The sequence below is a fragment of the Anguilla rostrata genome, chromosome 6 (genome assembly GCF_018555375.3).
Source record: "Anguilla rostrata isolate EN2019 chromosome 6, ASM1855537v3, whole genome shotgun sequence".
Taxonomy (NCBI): Eukaryota; Metazoa; Chordata; class Actinopteri; order Anguilliformes; family Anguillidae; genus Anguilla; species Anguilla rostrata.
In genome coordinates, this window is record NC_057938.1 from 43,692,863 (window position 1) to 43,706,566 (window position 13,704).

General features: G+C 38.8%; 3 protein-coding genes across 6 annotated transcripts in view; all 3 read right to left on the bottom strand.

The window, feature by feature from the left end:
• The window catches only part of col12a1b (collagen, type XII, alpha 1b), a 75,650-nt gene extending 75,142 nt beyond the window's left edge, over positions 1-508 (bottom strand). For all 4 annotated transcript variants that reach the window (XM_064339877.1, XM_064339876.1, XM_064339874.1 and 1 more), the window contains exon 1: positions 254-508. The gene's annotated coding sequence lies outside the window, so the exon portion shown is untranslated. The remainder of the gene's footprint in view (positions 1-253) is intronic.
• A 1,672-nt stretch (positions 509-2,180) lies between these two features.
• LOC135257294 (cytochrome c oxidase subunit 7A2, mitochondrial-like) lies at positions 2,181-5,407 on the bottom strand. Its single transcript, XM_064339880.1, has 4 exons — positions 5,263-5,407; positions 4,247-4,336; positions 2,714-2,798; positions 2,181-2,429 (listed from the first exon to the last, which is right to left on the bottom strand). The coding sequence occupies exons 1-4, from the start codon at positions 5,278-5,280 to the stop codon at positions 2,371-2,373; spliced, it is 252 nt and encodes an 83-aa protein (XP_064195950.1). The 5' UTR covers positions 5,281-5,407; the 3' UTR covers positions 2,181-2,370.
• Positions 5,408-5,914: 507 nt separating this feature from the next.
• LOC135257293 (cell cycle control protein 50A-like) lies at positions 5,915-10,819 on the bottom strand. The gene is made up of 7 exons (XM_064339879.1): positions 10,311-10,819; positions 9,430-9,549; positions 8,935-9,042; positions 8,544-8,628; positions 8,272-8,418; positions 7,953-8,156; positions 5,915-7,205 (listed from the first exon to the last, which is right to left on the bottom strand). The coding sequence occupies exons 1-7, from the start codon at positions 10,557-10,559 to the stop codon at positions 7,012-7,014; spliced, it is 1,107 nt and encodes a 368-aa protein (XP_064195949.1). The 5' UTR covers positions 10,560-10,819; the 3' UTR covers positions 5,915-7,011.
• Between the last annotated feature and the right edge of the window lie 2,885 nt (positions 10,820-13,704).

Below are 13,704 nucleotides of genomic sequence, written 5' to 3' on the forward strand. Positions count from 1 at the left end.
TAAATTATGCGCTATTAGCTTAGAATACGCAGATGAATTCCCAGATCATTAACTTAAATTGAATAAAAATGTGAACGCATACTCCAAAAACAATGCAGCTGTTCGGCATTATATTTACGCTCAAAGATAATATAATATACGCCCTCAGAATGCATGAGGATATGATTCTGATTAAAGCGCTCGTACTAACGGTATCGCTCAAACAAATACTTAGAGATAAAATATAGCCATTGAAATGAAATGGGATGCTAACCTGTGGAAGTTTTTTTGTTTAATTGATCTTTAAAAAGAAAGAAAACCAAAGCTTCTTCAGAGAGGCCCTGGAAATCTGGCGGGCGAGCTTCAGAAGAGGTGGCAGGTTTGTCCGTGCAGACGATTAACTTAGAGTTCCGACTGCAGACGTCCCAGAAAGGAATCCTCTTTCCAAGTGGGAAAAATCTCTCCACAATCTGCTACTTAATAGGGGGCAGTTCCCAACTCTCGTTTTACTATCGTAAGCTCTTACGCCATTCAGTAAGCGTGGAATCCTGCCACAATTTGATATAGCCTATCCAACATCTTAAAAAAAAAAAAAAAAAAAGTGGGGATATACTTTTTGGAACTTCTGCATAGTTGTCTGCATTCCTTTGGCGTGATGGCCATCTGAGTGTTTAAGCCACAGGTCTTCCGCGCATACTGAAGAGATAGCATCTGTATTTGGAAACCATGAGATGTGTTTCGCTGGCAACCGGATTTTTCTTTTTTTTTTTTTAAACCATGAAACAATGGAAAAATCTGAAATACTCAAATGCTATGTCTTTCAGGAGCACAATGAAACTTGAAATGGCCAACCCATGACGCACTTTTTAGGCGATGCCTATTAATATCGTATTGTTGTGTATGCTACATATTTGCTTGTACAATTCGTATAACAGCACTGCTCATATATATATATATATATATATATAGCCTATATATATGCTATATATTGTTTTTATTTTGATACATTTATATATTCTAGGCTTAAATTCATTAAACCGTCAGTCATCTGCAAAGTCTAGTGTTGAATGCGACAGAAAGGTTAGTTTTGCAGTTCAATAGGCTATATTTTGAAAAAAAAAGTATGACTTAACTGACAATAAACTCGACGATTCACAATATTTTATGTACATACTTTGTAGGCTTATGGCAAAATATTTTCCATTTATGTCGACGCACTTACACAATTTATACGTAGGCTAGTTATTACACTTGGAGAAAAAATAAAATAAAAACAGATGTGCATTATCGCACAACTGAATCAATTCGCCAGACGGCAATGTCTGTGTGGTTTAACAATGTTACGACATATTTCAGGCTTCAAAAGGACTATTCATTTCCTAGTGAACTTGGCCCCCTAGTGACTAAATAGGTGAAGTACGCTCGACTGGAGCTTGGTCTTCCTGCACATTTCAGTCAAAATGTGCATTCCACACGTGTAGTGTAACCACCAACACTTTCTCATATTTGTTCAGTTTTTTTTTTATTTCAAAAAGATAATTAGCTGATATATGGCTAGGATTAACGAGTTGAATGAGATGCTAGCAAATTAATCTTAAATTGTACATAGTCATTTAGATTTTTCGACATATAAAGCTCTATTCTTTGTGAATAAGGCAATAATCAAAAATAAAGGGAATGTGCCAACTTGGAAAAGCAAATTACTGGCTATGCAAGTGTACATGAACAGTACAACTAAATCATTAAGAACATACAGCTGTCAGTATCTGTGTTAAATTTGTTAAAGGAAAACGATTAATTGTTTAGAATAATTAAAAAATCGTTCCATAAGTTCAGAAGCGAAGGTGGAAGTAATATTCAACACAGTGGTTCAAAATACAATGAGAAAGCTCATTTGACTTTCATAGACCATGAAAAATATTGCAGCACAACTAACTGCATAGGCTACTGGTCTGCCATTTGGAAACTTTTCTTAATCCGTAAAAAAGTTAGCTTCAAGTCCACATGCTCAAAAAAAAAATGACACATTTGACAGTTTACTTTCTAAATTGTCTCAAAATACCTGGGTAAGCCAACTACAATAGCGTAAGATCCAAGGGATGTTAGTTTGGCATGTGAGTCTACATACATGTTATGTCTGATCTGCAACACCTTACAATCCATGGTTTATTTTTTGTATTTCACAGATACAGCATAAAAAATGATGATGCATATACATATGTTTTTATTATCCACAGGTACACAGTAATATTATAGTACAGTGAATAAACATTGATCCCATTCACATCAACCACTTGTCATTATAGCAAGATGAATTAACTCCCTGAAAATTTACATATATACTTTACAACTAAAACGGGCAATTTGACATGAATAAAAGCAGGATAGGGTTCAGTTTTTCTTTTTGGGAAATGCTACATCGCACAATTCATACACAACGTATCCGGCTCCTGAAATAAAAGAAAAACTGAAATTAATGTCAAATCAATAAAGAGGATTCTAAGACTGCATGCACCTAAATAATAATTATGTGGAACATACCTTATACAGCTTGAGGATGCACATAGAGCACTAATATGTACTTATTTAGCATTTACATTGAGAGATATTACATTGTCTGTGGTGCCATTTTTTAACATTGATAAACTGACCAGTAAACTAACCTGAACTGAATTCAACAGTGGGACATTGTGGAACAGTGTGTAGAGTCAAACATGCAATAAAACTTTCTTACCCAAAACAGTTAGGACCATTGTAAATCTGTACAAGAGTGCATCTCTTGTACCACCTTTCAAGTGAATTGGCATCCCGTTGTCCTCCTATACATACAAGAACAAAAAAAAACATTACAGTGAGATCTCGAAGAACAGCTTATTGGCTGCTTGGCTTAAAAGGACGTCATACTTAGTGGTGGCTTGGATTACATAGTGGCTTCACGTCAAGCAGTTCATGAAGGTTTGTTTTGCATGTGGTTATGCAGGAGTATGTGTGTACATCGTTTCCTAGATATAACCATCGTGAAATAAAAAGAAAAGTGGACCTATATATAAGCTCCACATGTGCAAGACTGAACATTATTCACCATGGTATTGCTGTAGCCATTCCAGTATAGCTCTATATCATTACTGTAGCACACATTTCTTACCACACAGCAAATAACTAGAGCAATTAGCAAAGAAAAGATAAGCAAATCACCAATTAATTTTTCAAAAAGCAATGGAACATAACCCAAAGGTTATACACACACCCCATACACCTCATGTACTGTCCAACAATTTGGTAAAAAGCTATTTGCATGATTATGTCCAGCTGACAGTTAAATATAAAACTATAAAATAAAAAAGCTTCATTGTGCAATACACCCGCTTAGCCTCCTTGATATAAAAACATATTAGCCTCATTAAAAAAATGGCCTACAAAGGTCATTCAAAAACCTCAAGGAGATTGCACAGCCTTGAATAGTACTATGCAGGAAAAGGTACCTCTGATTTAAAACAGGAGACGAGTTTGAAACGGTAAAATTAGCAAAGCAGTTGCCCTCATTGCTCCAATTCTGCACTGGCCATTTGTGCCTAATCACACCACATGCATAGCCATTAGTCATTATCAGCCTACTCCAAACTAAGCCATGTAAGCAAATTACAGATATACTTATCTCTCAGCCTATTGGGGGAGAAATATTATGTATTCATGAATCCGGAACCTGAGAATGAAGTGCACACTTAACCATTAACCGCTAGCATTACTCTTACATAAGAAATTCACATAAATGTAATTTATTCATATCAATTTTAACTGCTATTGCATGAACACAATCTTTAACAAACAAAATTTTCCAGAATATAAAAAAAGTTAAATTGCAATTGCATTAATGATGCTGGAGAGCGTGACAGCCGTATCAGAATCAATGCCTTCTGTTCTTCAAAAGCTCAGGTAAAAATTTCCAACTTGAAACCCAGTATCAGACTAGTAATGCAGAAGACCTGTTCAGGTTAGACAGAGAAATTGACAACTTCGATCAAAGGGTTTGAGACCTGCAAGTTATCGATTTACATTCTAATTACAAGCAAGCTGACTTTCAATGTAAATAGTGACTTGCCTTAACAGTTAAAGAGATTTGGACAAATATCAGTATGACTGAATCTACCTCTGTCATGTGATGGGGAGTCATTCCACATTAGTAACATCATTAACATTATCTGCTTTGCCTCAGGTAAGAGAGACACTGCTACCCAATCAACACTGCCCCCATAAGCACTCATCTCACCTGAAACAACTTCTGTTTCTCAGGGACCTTGTTCTCTACTTGCCTCCGGGCGCTACTGCAGATCATTCGCCGGGAGGCATGTTGTAAGGCCTATCGGTTGACACAGAGGGACAGAGAGGTGACGCAATGAAAACAGGAAGTCCCAAGAAAGCACTTGACTGGACACAATTTAGCTGTAAAGCCACGTGAGAACCAGTGGCGTAGTAAGTTTCCGACCATTCTGCGGCAGTGAATTTTCAAATAGAAGACTTATCGACTTTTGCTTGAAATAAGTCTTGACTGGCGCTACAACTTAACTTGAAACTTAGAAGAGAATTCAAAGACTTTTCAAAGACTAGATGTATATTTATTTCAAAACCGCCCTTAAAAATGCTTTTCGTCGCTTTGACAGTATTAGCTAGCTAAAAAAAATGTGCCCTCCACGAAGAACTGTTGAATATTGTAAGCGACAGCCAGTTAGGCTACATCCAGCCAGCAAAATTTAGTAATGATGTCAAGACACCAAGCTCAAAGTTACGACCATCATTAACTACCCTCTTTAACGTAATAGCTAACTAAAGTGGTCTGCTTAATTTTCAGATAAATAGAAAACAGACATGGTTAGGTAGCTTGCCAACTCACAATTATGCATGAATTACCACCAGTTTTTTCTATCCAGATACCAATGTGACCAATCTAGTTAACAGTTCAGACAGATTGCCATCCATTCTAACACTTGACCCTCGCGTTAAATGTCAAATGAGCATAGCTTCCATAAATGATCTACTCTTAAAACTAAACAGTTCGATTAGCTTAGTCAAAATTTTCCGATAAAAGAGTGAACCTTTGACCGCTATTCATGCTAACTTTCGTTGGCTAACTGCTGAAACATCCTGCGATAACATTAACTGATAAGCTAGCTAGTCAATTTAGCTCAATAACGATAGGTCATCTGAAAAAGTAGGATACATATAGAAAGAAATATTCACTAATGAATGTAAAGTAAAGACAGAAAGACTGGACGAGTCTGTAGGTACCAGAAATTGCCTGTACATCTTGAGTGGATTCTTCGCAACTAAACGCTGCAAGGGCAAAGAAAACGAGAAAACTACGTACTTCCGCCGGTTATTTTTATTCACTAGTGTCTCGGTGGAGTCTTTTCCTGTTAAATAATGCACTACATGCGCCATTTCGCCATCTACTGTACAGGCGTATGAAGAAAGGGAGGTCAAGGTGGAATAGTCCATTCAATGTGAAATGTGGGTGATAATAAATATTGGCAAATATAGATATTTAATTGGATAGGCCCACATTTACATGTAGATAGATTTATTTTTATCTATCACATATTATCATTCGTTTGGAGTGACAAGAAAGGAAAAAATGTTTTATAAATTTTTAAAAAAGGAAACAAATTCACAAGGCCCCTTTCGCGGACGAGGCCCCAAGCAATTGTCTACCTATGACCAATGGTAAAACCGCCTAAGAGTCCAAGCAGTAGTAGGCGTAGTGGCAGTGTTGCATGTTTCTATCAACCTGGACTACTACACTTCTTACCAGTTAATAGCTCATAAACTTGCATTGCAACCAGTTGAAGAGTTTCAATTTAAGTCAATGTTACCTTTGAGAATACCAAAGGCAATAATCGCCTTTCCCATTACATAAAAGAACACTATCTATATGACAGACTCACAAGTTAATATACTGTTTTATTTTTCTAGCAATAAAAAGTACACTGGTGTAAAATTTACAGTACAAAATATATAAAACCAAAAAGGAGACCAGACTAAAGGACGACCTTGTGTAACAAATCCATAGTAAAGGAAAAGTGCAAAATATTTGGTAATCAATATTGTGAATATAATACCACCACTGGATATTTATTCTAAAATACTTTCTTCACAGCAGTAAATTTTCAAACTAAATATTTTAACATTTGTAAAAGACTGATTTCAAAGTATTGCAAAACATACCCAATTGCATCAAAATCAAACACTAATATAACCTGTAAAAATAGTTTAATTGGCTTTTCATTTGCATAAGCTTGAAGATGTGACACTGCGGCATAGAACTGAATGTATGTAGTCATATGGCTTGAATGTTATTTTCCTCCAAGTCTGCTTGAGCAGGGTAGCAGGAAACATACCTAACAGTTTGAATCTTTCCACAGGGATTTGAAATATCAACATCAATTGAGCTGCTGCTGCCCCCCCCCCCTCCCCCCCGTTCAGTAGCAAATCACTCACAATTCAGCATATAGCACCAAATATCTTTACCTTTCTAAACACTGTTATTCATTTAATGAGATTTCATGGATTACTAAAAAAACAAAAAATGTTTATTAACCTTAATTCAATCAAATTTAGTGATTCTGATGGAAAAAAAAAAAGTTTTTTTATGAAGGCCTGGGAGGATCAGATGTTTCGCACCACAGCCTCTTCTTAAAACTGCATGGCAGAATTCTCTACGAAACTCCATCTCACGACTCAACGGGTTTACATTTTAGACCAGTGGTTCCCAAACCACTCCTCAGGTACCCCCACCCAGATACAGGCATTTGATGCGTTCCATCTCAGGCACACCTGATGCAACCAAGCAAGGGCTTGATTAGTTCTATCAGGTGTGCTTGAGATGGAACGCACTAAATACCTGGATCCGGCAGGGGGGCAACGAGCAGAGGTTTGGCAACCGTGGCTTTAAGCGTATACAGGAAAGACGTTTCTTCTACATTCAATTTGTGGTTCATTCCGGGCTTCAGGCATCAGGCACCTGCAGCAGCAGGCCGCTCAGCTGGGGATGTCGGCACTGCTGCTGCGGACTCCATACTTGTGGCGGATGACTAAGAGGACTATGCCCAGGAAGAAGCAGATCGAGCCAACGGTGATGTAGGCGATGCCCAGGAAGGGGTTCTTGCCTCCCATCCAGGAGATGGTGCTGAGGATCACGCGCTTGCGTCCGTCGAAAGTAAGCACGGGGTAGTCTGAGGTTACACCGTGAAGGAGAAAGACCACAGGCTCTAAACTTGGAGCTGTATCACAAAAAACTCAAATGACACAGTCACTGTTACATAAACCTCTGGGTTATGCACGCGCTGTGCTTGCCTTATCCCTTCATAGAGAAGCTCATTTCAAAGATAGCATTGACAGGGTGGGACAGGACGTCCAACTTGATACAATATTATGTTACTTTCCCCCACAGCTACAGCCTAACCTTTCACACAGTCTCTCCGTCCATCTTCCCAAAGATGACTATTCTGCTGTACTTGCTCCTTGAGCAAGGTGATTTAGAGTTACTGGCAAAATTAATAATTTGCAACATTTATCTGAGAATACAGAATTCTAAACTTGGGAACAAACAGCATTTTGTCATAGGCTAATAAAGCAGTGCAGCCCTTTGAATATCCCCTGAACTGTACTAAACTGAAACAAAAATCCCTCACTCCCAGCTGACAAGGCTGTACTTCATTAGCGTGCTAATGAACCTTTACAGGGATTCCAACTCTTGGATGCTCTCAGGCACTTCTCCAACTCTCTTTAAAATATCCGGACAGGGAAGAATGAACAAGCTAGCTGAACTCAGGAAGCGATTAGTGTAATCAGTAGGTAAATGCGCCAGGAGAAAGTATCTTCAACTTCAACCCTCCGATTGTGTCTGTGGAAGCAGGATATAGGTGACATGTACAAGTGCTGCAAAGCGTTTTGAAATGGAAGGGTGTAAAGAAGGATACTGTAGGTCACGCGCAGAGTGTAGCTGCCTTTGAGCAAGGTCGGAGCCTCGGTCTTCTTCTCGATGATGCGGTACAGCTTGCGGAAGGTGGGCAGGGCCGCGGTGCGCATCCACACAATGAAGTCTTCGTTGATGAAGCCGTTGTTGTCCGGGTCTGTGTCCAGCTCGAACACAGGCTTGGCCCAGTTTATTGGCTTTGTTGTATCTGGAAATTGAACAGGACAATTCTTTTTTAAGTGGCAGGAGATGAGGGGCAGGGAGGTTATGAGGCTCATTCCAGGTGATGGCAAAGTTATCCTCTGTGTTTACTTAAACAGTACCTTTGAATGCAGCGATGAGATTGGAGTTGTTCCCCCCGGGATTCCTGAACTTAACGTGTTTGTCGGTCGACCAGGCAATGTCCTTCTTCAACAGAGGAATTGAAATTGGTGTACCATTGAGAGAGACATAATCTAACTCCAAAGAGTCTGTAAGAGGACAGAAAACATACAGTAATATAGAGCAAGCCTCTGCATTGTATATATAGCACTGATGGCTTCTGTTGGTTAGCTGAAGACATGTAAAGTCCTAACTAAATAAATAAATGGCTGACCATTAAATAGGCTGTTGGCAATAGCTCCACAGGGGGCAATGGGCTTGACATCAGTACGGTACGGCTCACAATCCTTGCTGGGTTCCTGTAGACAAGAAGTACACAGTTAACAATCCATCTTAAAACACTTAGTTCTCTCAGGATAAAATATCTCATATGGAGTATGTTTGGTCATTACATATAATTCAAAACAAACTTAAATTAGAGTTCTGGAATTTTTATTACTAAACATGTTACAAATGCAAAGCAGTTACATTTTTTCCCTCTTGGTGATGAACACCTGCTGCTTCAGGGTATTCAAAGAAACACAGTATTGAAAATAGACCAGCTAAGAGCCAGCTTCCAGCAATTCATTTCAGGTAAGATTGGCATCATTGTGGCTTTAGCCTACCGTCAACGCTCGTGTGTCGCCGTTCAACTGCCTGTCATCCCTGGACTTAACATAACGTCTGTGATTCTGATAGAAGTTGGACAGCCCATAGTACATGAAAACACTGCCCTGGAAAGACAATTTAATTCACTAACAATTCCATTAACTTACAAATGCAAATGTACATCATTAACAACCATTTGAAGGATTAGTCAATACGTGCAGATGTAAAACCTATATTTGCAGCACGGCCAAATGTACTTAGAGAAGCAAATTAATTGAGAGAACAGCAACGACCACATCCTTAATTTCTATTCAGTATAAATACATGGTTAGATGACTCGTAATTTATGATAGCTTGCATCATGTTATTATGTGGAACGTTTGACAAAAAAGTGTTTGTCCTAGGGAAATTACTACAAATTAACAGTAAGTACTTCTTCCCAGAACTATAGTTAACTTAAGTTAACTCTAACTTAATCACCTCAATCGGTTTGTTCTACTTTCACAGCTTACCTCAAAAGCCTGATCAAGTACGAAGGACACAGAACACGTACACGGTTTTGTACTGTTCCAGCTATAACTCTGAGAACAGTTGAAGCATGGATTTGATGCGTCAACTCCGGTGTAATCAATCTGCAACGGAGAACAATGTGATGTTGATGGGGTTTTCATGGCAATATTCGCTAAATTAAAGGAGCATACCACTACCAAGCTACTGGGGTACAGGAAGAATCCACAGCCTGTCATGTTCATTTCAGAAACACAACAGCACGCTTTAATTGCGGAATTTGACTGAGATAGTTTCTTTGCGTGCGATTTTTGGCCTTTGTCTAGAAAAAGGCTTAAAAAGGCCACGCTGGCAGTAGGCTAGCTATCACTGCAGATGAGCAGTAGGCTAATGCAGGCCAACTGACCAACAATAGCCGGAGTTTGCCAAGTTAGGTTAACCAGGCATTAGGTCACAATCAGGCAATTTTGGCTGTGCACTACTATTAAAAGCACTGCGAAACACGTTTGTGACAGTTAACTTCACGATAGGAGAAACATATTTTTCGAAATTATACTCTATAGTATAGGCTATTGTTTTGGTCACTTAAACTAGCAAACGCTAACAGAGGAATGGATGGCAATAAATTAGATCGCTAACAAATGAATGACAGAACTTCCGTTCAGTGCCGCTAGGCTAGTGAGTAGCGCGTAGGCGACAGGTCTGGCTAGCGAAGCTAACAAACTGGCAACAGGTGATGCGTCTAACTTGTAGCAAGATAAAATAACTAAATGTAGACAGCTAAAAGTAGTATCAAACACCTAAAGTTAATAAACAGTAGGAAACACATGCATCAAGAACTAACGTTAGATTAGTATTATTCAACTTGCTAAATTAGCAAAGGTACCTCGAACTCTTTTATGTTGTTTGATGTCACGTAGAGGCCGATTCCGATGGGAATGAAGAATACACCAATAGCGAAAAAAGCTGGAAACACAGTGCCCGCCGTGAGTATGGGCTGCCACGCTGGTAATCGTTGCTGCTTGAAGGCAGTATTGTCAGGCTTCCTGCTTCTGTCATTACCCGCTCCAACTGGACTCGAGGTCCCAGCAGGGTGACCGTCTTCGTCCTTTGTGTTGTAGCCCGTCGCCATCATGGCTGTTGTAATTCTCCTTAACAGGCTAAAGTCGCTAACTAATCCGGTTCAACTAATCAATACTTTGATTGACAGGTTATGGACATTTGGAATTTCAGGTTGGATTAAGAGATAGCGGTACTATCATTTAAATTAGTCATGATTTTGGAATATCGCTATTGAAAGAGATAACTTATACTCAACCTCAAAAGCAAAGTATCTTCTTAACTCACAGGCTACTGATAGAAATGTAGCAACCAGGAAGTCAACAAAACCCGTCGTGCGTGATGACATCACATTTTGACAAAGAACACAACTTTCTGTTTGCTTCTACTAAACTTTATTCGACTTTAATAGACTCATATCCCGTCAATGTATTAATGTTTTGAAAGCTGAACTTATATTAATTTAGATCATTTTAAGCGGGGCATTTTGTATGTGAAGCGAATATACTTTTTTTTCCCCACATTACTAAAATAAAATAAACATAAACTCAGAAAGAATCCAAATCAACATGATTATTTCTGTGTGCGCGCGCATGTGTTCGTGCGTGCATAATTCGGGCAATGTTCATGATAGTGACATTCCACCATTCATTAACAGCCAATTGCTGGAGCTTGTTAATTTGTGTACAGATTAGCAAAAGCATTTGGGCAGCTTTAAAGGCATTCTTCAGTGATGGCAAACATGACATGGGCCAGAAAGCCCCAGTCATGCACACAGAGAACTGCTAGCATACAGCTGTCCCCAGTGATCACATCTTATGCGCCTCATTAACTCCAATACTAACAGCCTCCAACACTTTTGGACACTGTCATTCAAATGCTCCTTCCCGTCTCCCGTTTTGTGCTTCTAATTATAAAATGTCAGGGTTGAATAATTCTACTAAAATATGGTCCTTTTGGCAATTTTCTGCAGTACTACTACTCCAGATAAGTGCCATTTCCCTCTGGTGCTTGCAATTTATTGACAAAGCATTCTTGATAAAAATAAAAGAAGAGATTAATATAATCCAGTACCATCAAATATTGCAATGGATGGGTACAAAATTGTAATAATAGTACCCAAACCTCACCAGTTTAATGGGAGATTGTACTCAGGGATAATATGTGGAAGGAAACTTTAATAGCATCCTTTGTATAGATCTACCAAACAGTGGGAGAAAGCATACAATACATTTGTTATATTGGCCCTCACAGCCAACACCACTCAGCCTCTGTTTTTGATCATGCAGTCACATCAGACTCCAACACTGCAATACTTTGATCCAGAGCACATGCAGCTAAACAGCCCTAGGCTAACAAGCAAAATGTGAGCAGTGTGCAAACTAATCAGCGTACAGCTCAGATGGTGTGAATCTGTGGGCGTTCGGTGGTCGCAGATCTGCTATATCTGCTGTCCAGATGCTTCATTGTTTGAAGTATGACACACAGTGTGGTCCCAGCCTCGCTCTGGCTGATTTGAAGGCAGTACTCTGTGAATACCAAAGCAATGATCTCAGTTCAAGCCCCAGCTTTTTCCTCGCATGAACCGAATCAGATGCAAGCTTTATTTCCTCTGTGTGGCAGATCGTTTAAACATTGAGTGATTAATCTTATTTGGAAAAGATTAGATTTTGTCATTTTGATGAGACACAGAGGCTTTAAATGTCATAATATAAAATGACAGATTGCTCATTAGAATCTATATAATCGATTGAAAACTCAAACCATTACAATTGTTACTGTACATCTTGCTACCTTACTACAGTAAAACTAGCTGGACTAGAACTGAGCAATGCTAGTCCAAATCCTATATGGCTTGTACCCTTGTTCCTGCATAAACCTGTCTATGATATGTAAGTGCAATGAATATGGCCATTTGTTGAGCAAGTAAATTATGATAATATCAAGTAATAAAAAAGATCATGAATCATTTTTGTCTTAAGGTGTTTTTGTTTTATGGTAGTGATCTCCCAATTTATTGTATTGCAGTTATACTTTATGTGAATAGGCATTTTTTCAAACCCCCCCCACCCCCACCCCCATCCCATTTTAACTACTATTAATATTCATGTTGCTATGTCATACCCATAGGTGCTTACTCAGGAGAAAAAACTGGAAAATAATTATTCAGTCAGATCACAACTGAATGTAACATGCAATGTCTGTCCATATGGGGGAGCCAAATATTGAAAAAAGAATATGGTAAATACAGTATTACTGAATGTATTGCTGAATGCCCCCCAGAAACAGATTCACATTTACAGTGAGCTTGTCTGTCTGTATGAAAGAACTATTGCAAAGTGGTCAGTTGTTTTGTTCTCTCCTGTTGAAACAAGCTGTAATAGCATCAAATAGCTACTTTGTCCATAGAGAACAGACAGATAGGCCTCCATGATATGCCATAAGAGATGATATAACACAAACACAACGTAGTCCTTCAGTCCAGTTCTGCTGTTTCTTCCCAGGAGGTTTGTAATCAGTGTGAAAAAACTATTCAAATGTACCTGAAAGCACTGCTTGATCATATTAACTGTTATTGCCAATTATGACCTGGCTTATTGCTGTCATATGAATTGGTTTTACCATTTAGCAAACCAAATTCCAGGTCTCAATGACAGAGACATATCCACAGTGCAGGCTATGCATTATTCATTTATTTATTGGTCATCAAGGGACTTTTTAACTCTACTTCAATTGCTGTACTGCCCTGTGTTAATAAGCAAGCATTCGTATTATCCTGCTCGGATTGGAGAGTGTTTTTGTTTCTTTCATAGATTTAATGTGGGCACCACCTTCATATTTAGCCTAGCTGAAATGTGATTTTAACCAGGATGTGTTTTGGGATGTGCACTCACTGTGTTTTTAAGCTATAATCAAAAGACAATAAAAAGTATATATATATTACCATTTTAATTAGAATCATTAAAAAAGAGTGGTCTTCTTCACAGCAATCTGAATCACTTTAGAAGCGGCACATGTAGACTGAAGCTTGACTGTACAAATACCAGTTGTGGCTGGGAGCACTGAAGTGTGACATGCAACAGGAAATAGTATTGCAAGGGTGTATTCCCTGCTTTATGGCTCAACGGTGAGTCCTCTGGTTGACCAATGCCTCTGCCTTGCACATGCCCGGTGCACCGTAATGTCACAGGCCAGCCGGTAGATTGCAAAGTGAAAAGAAG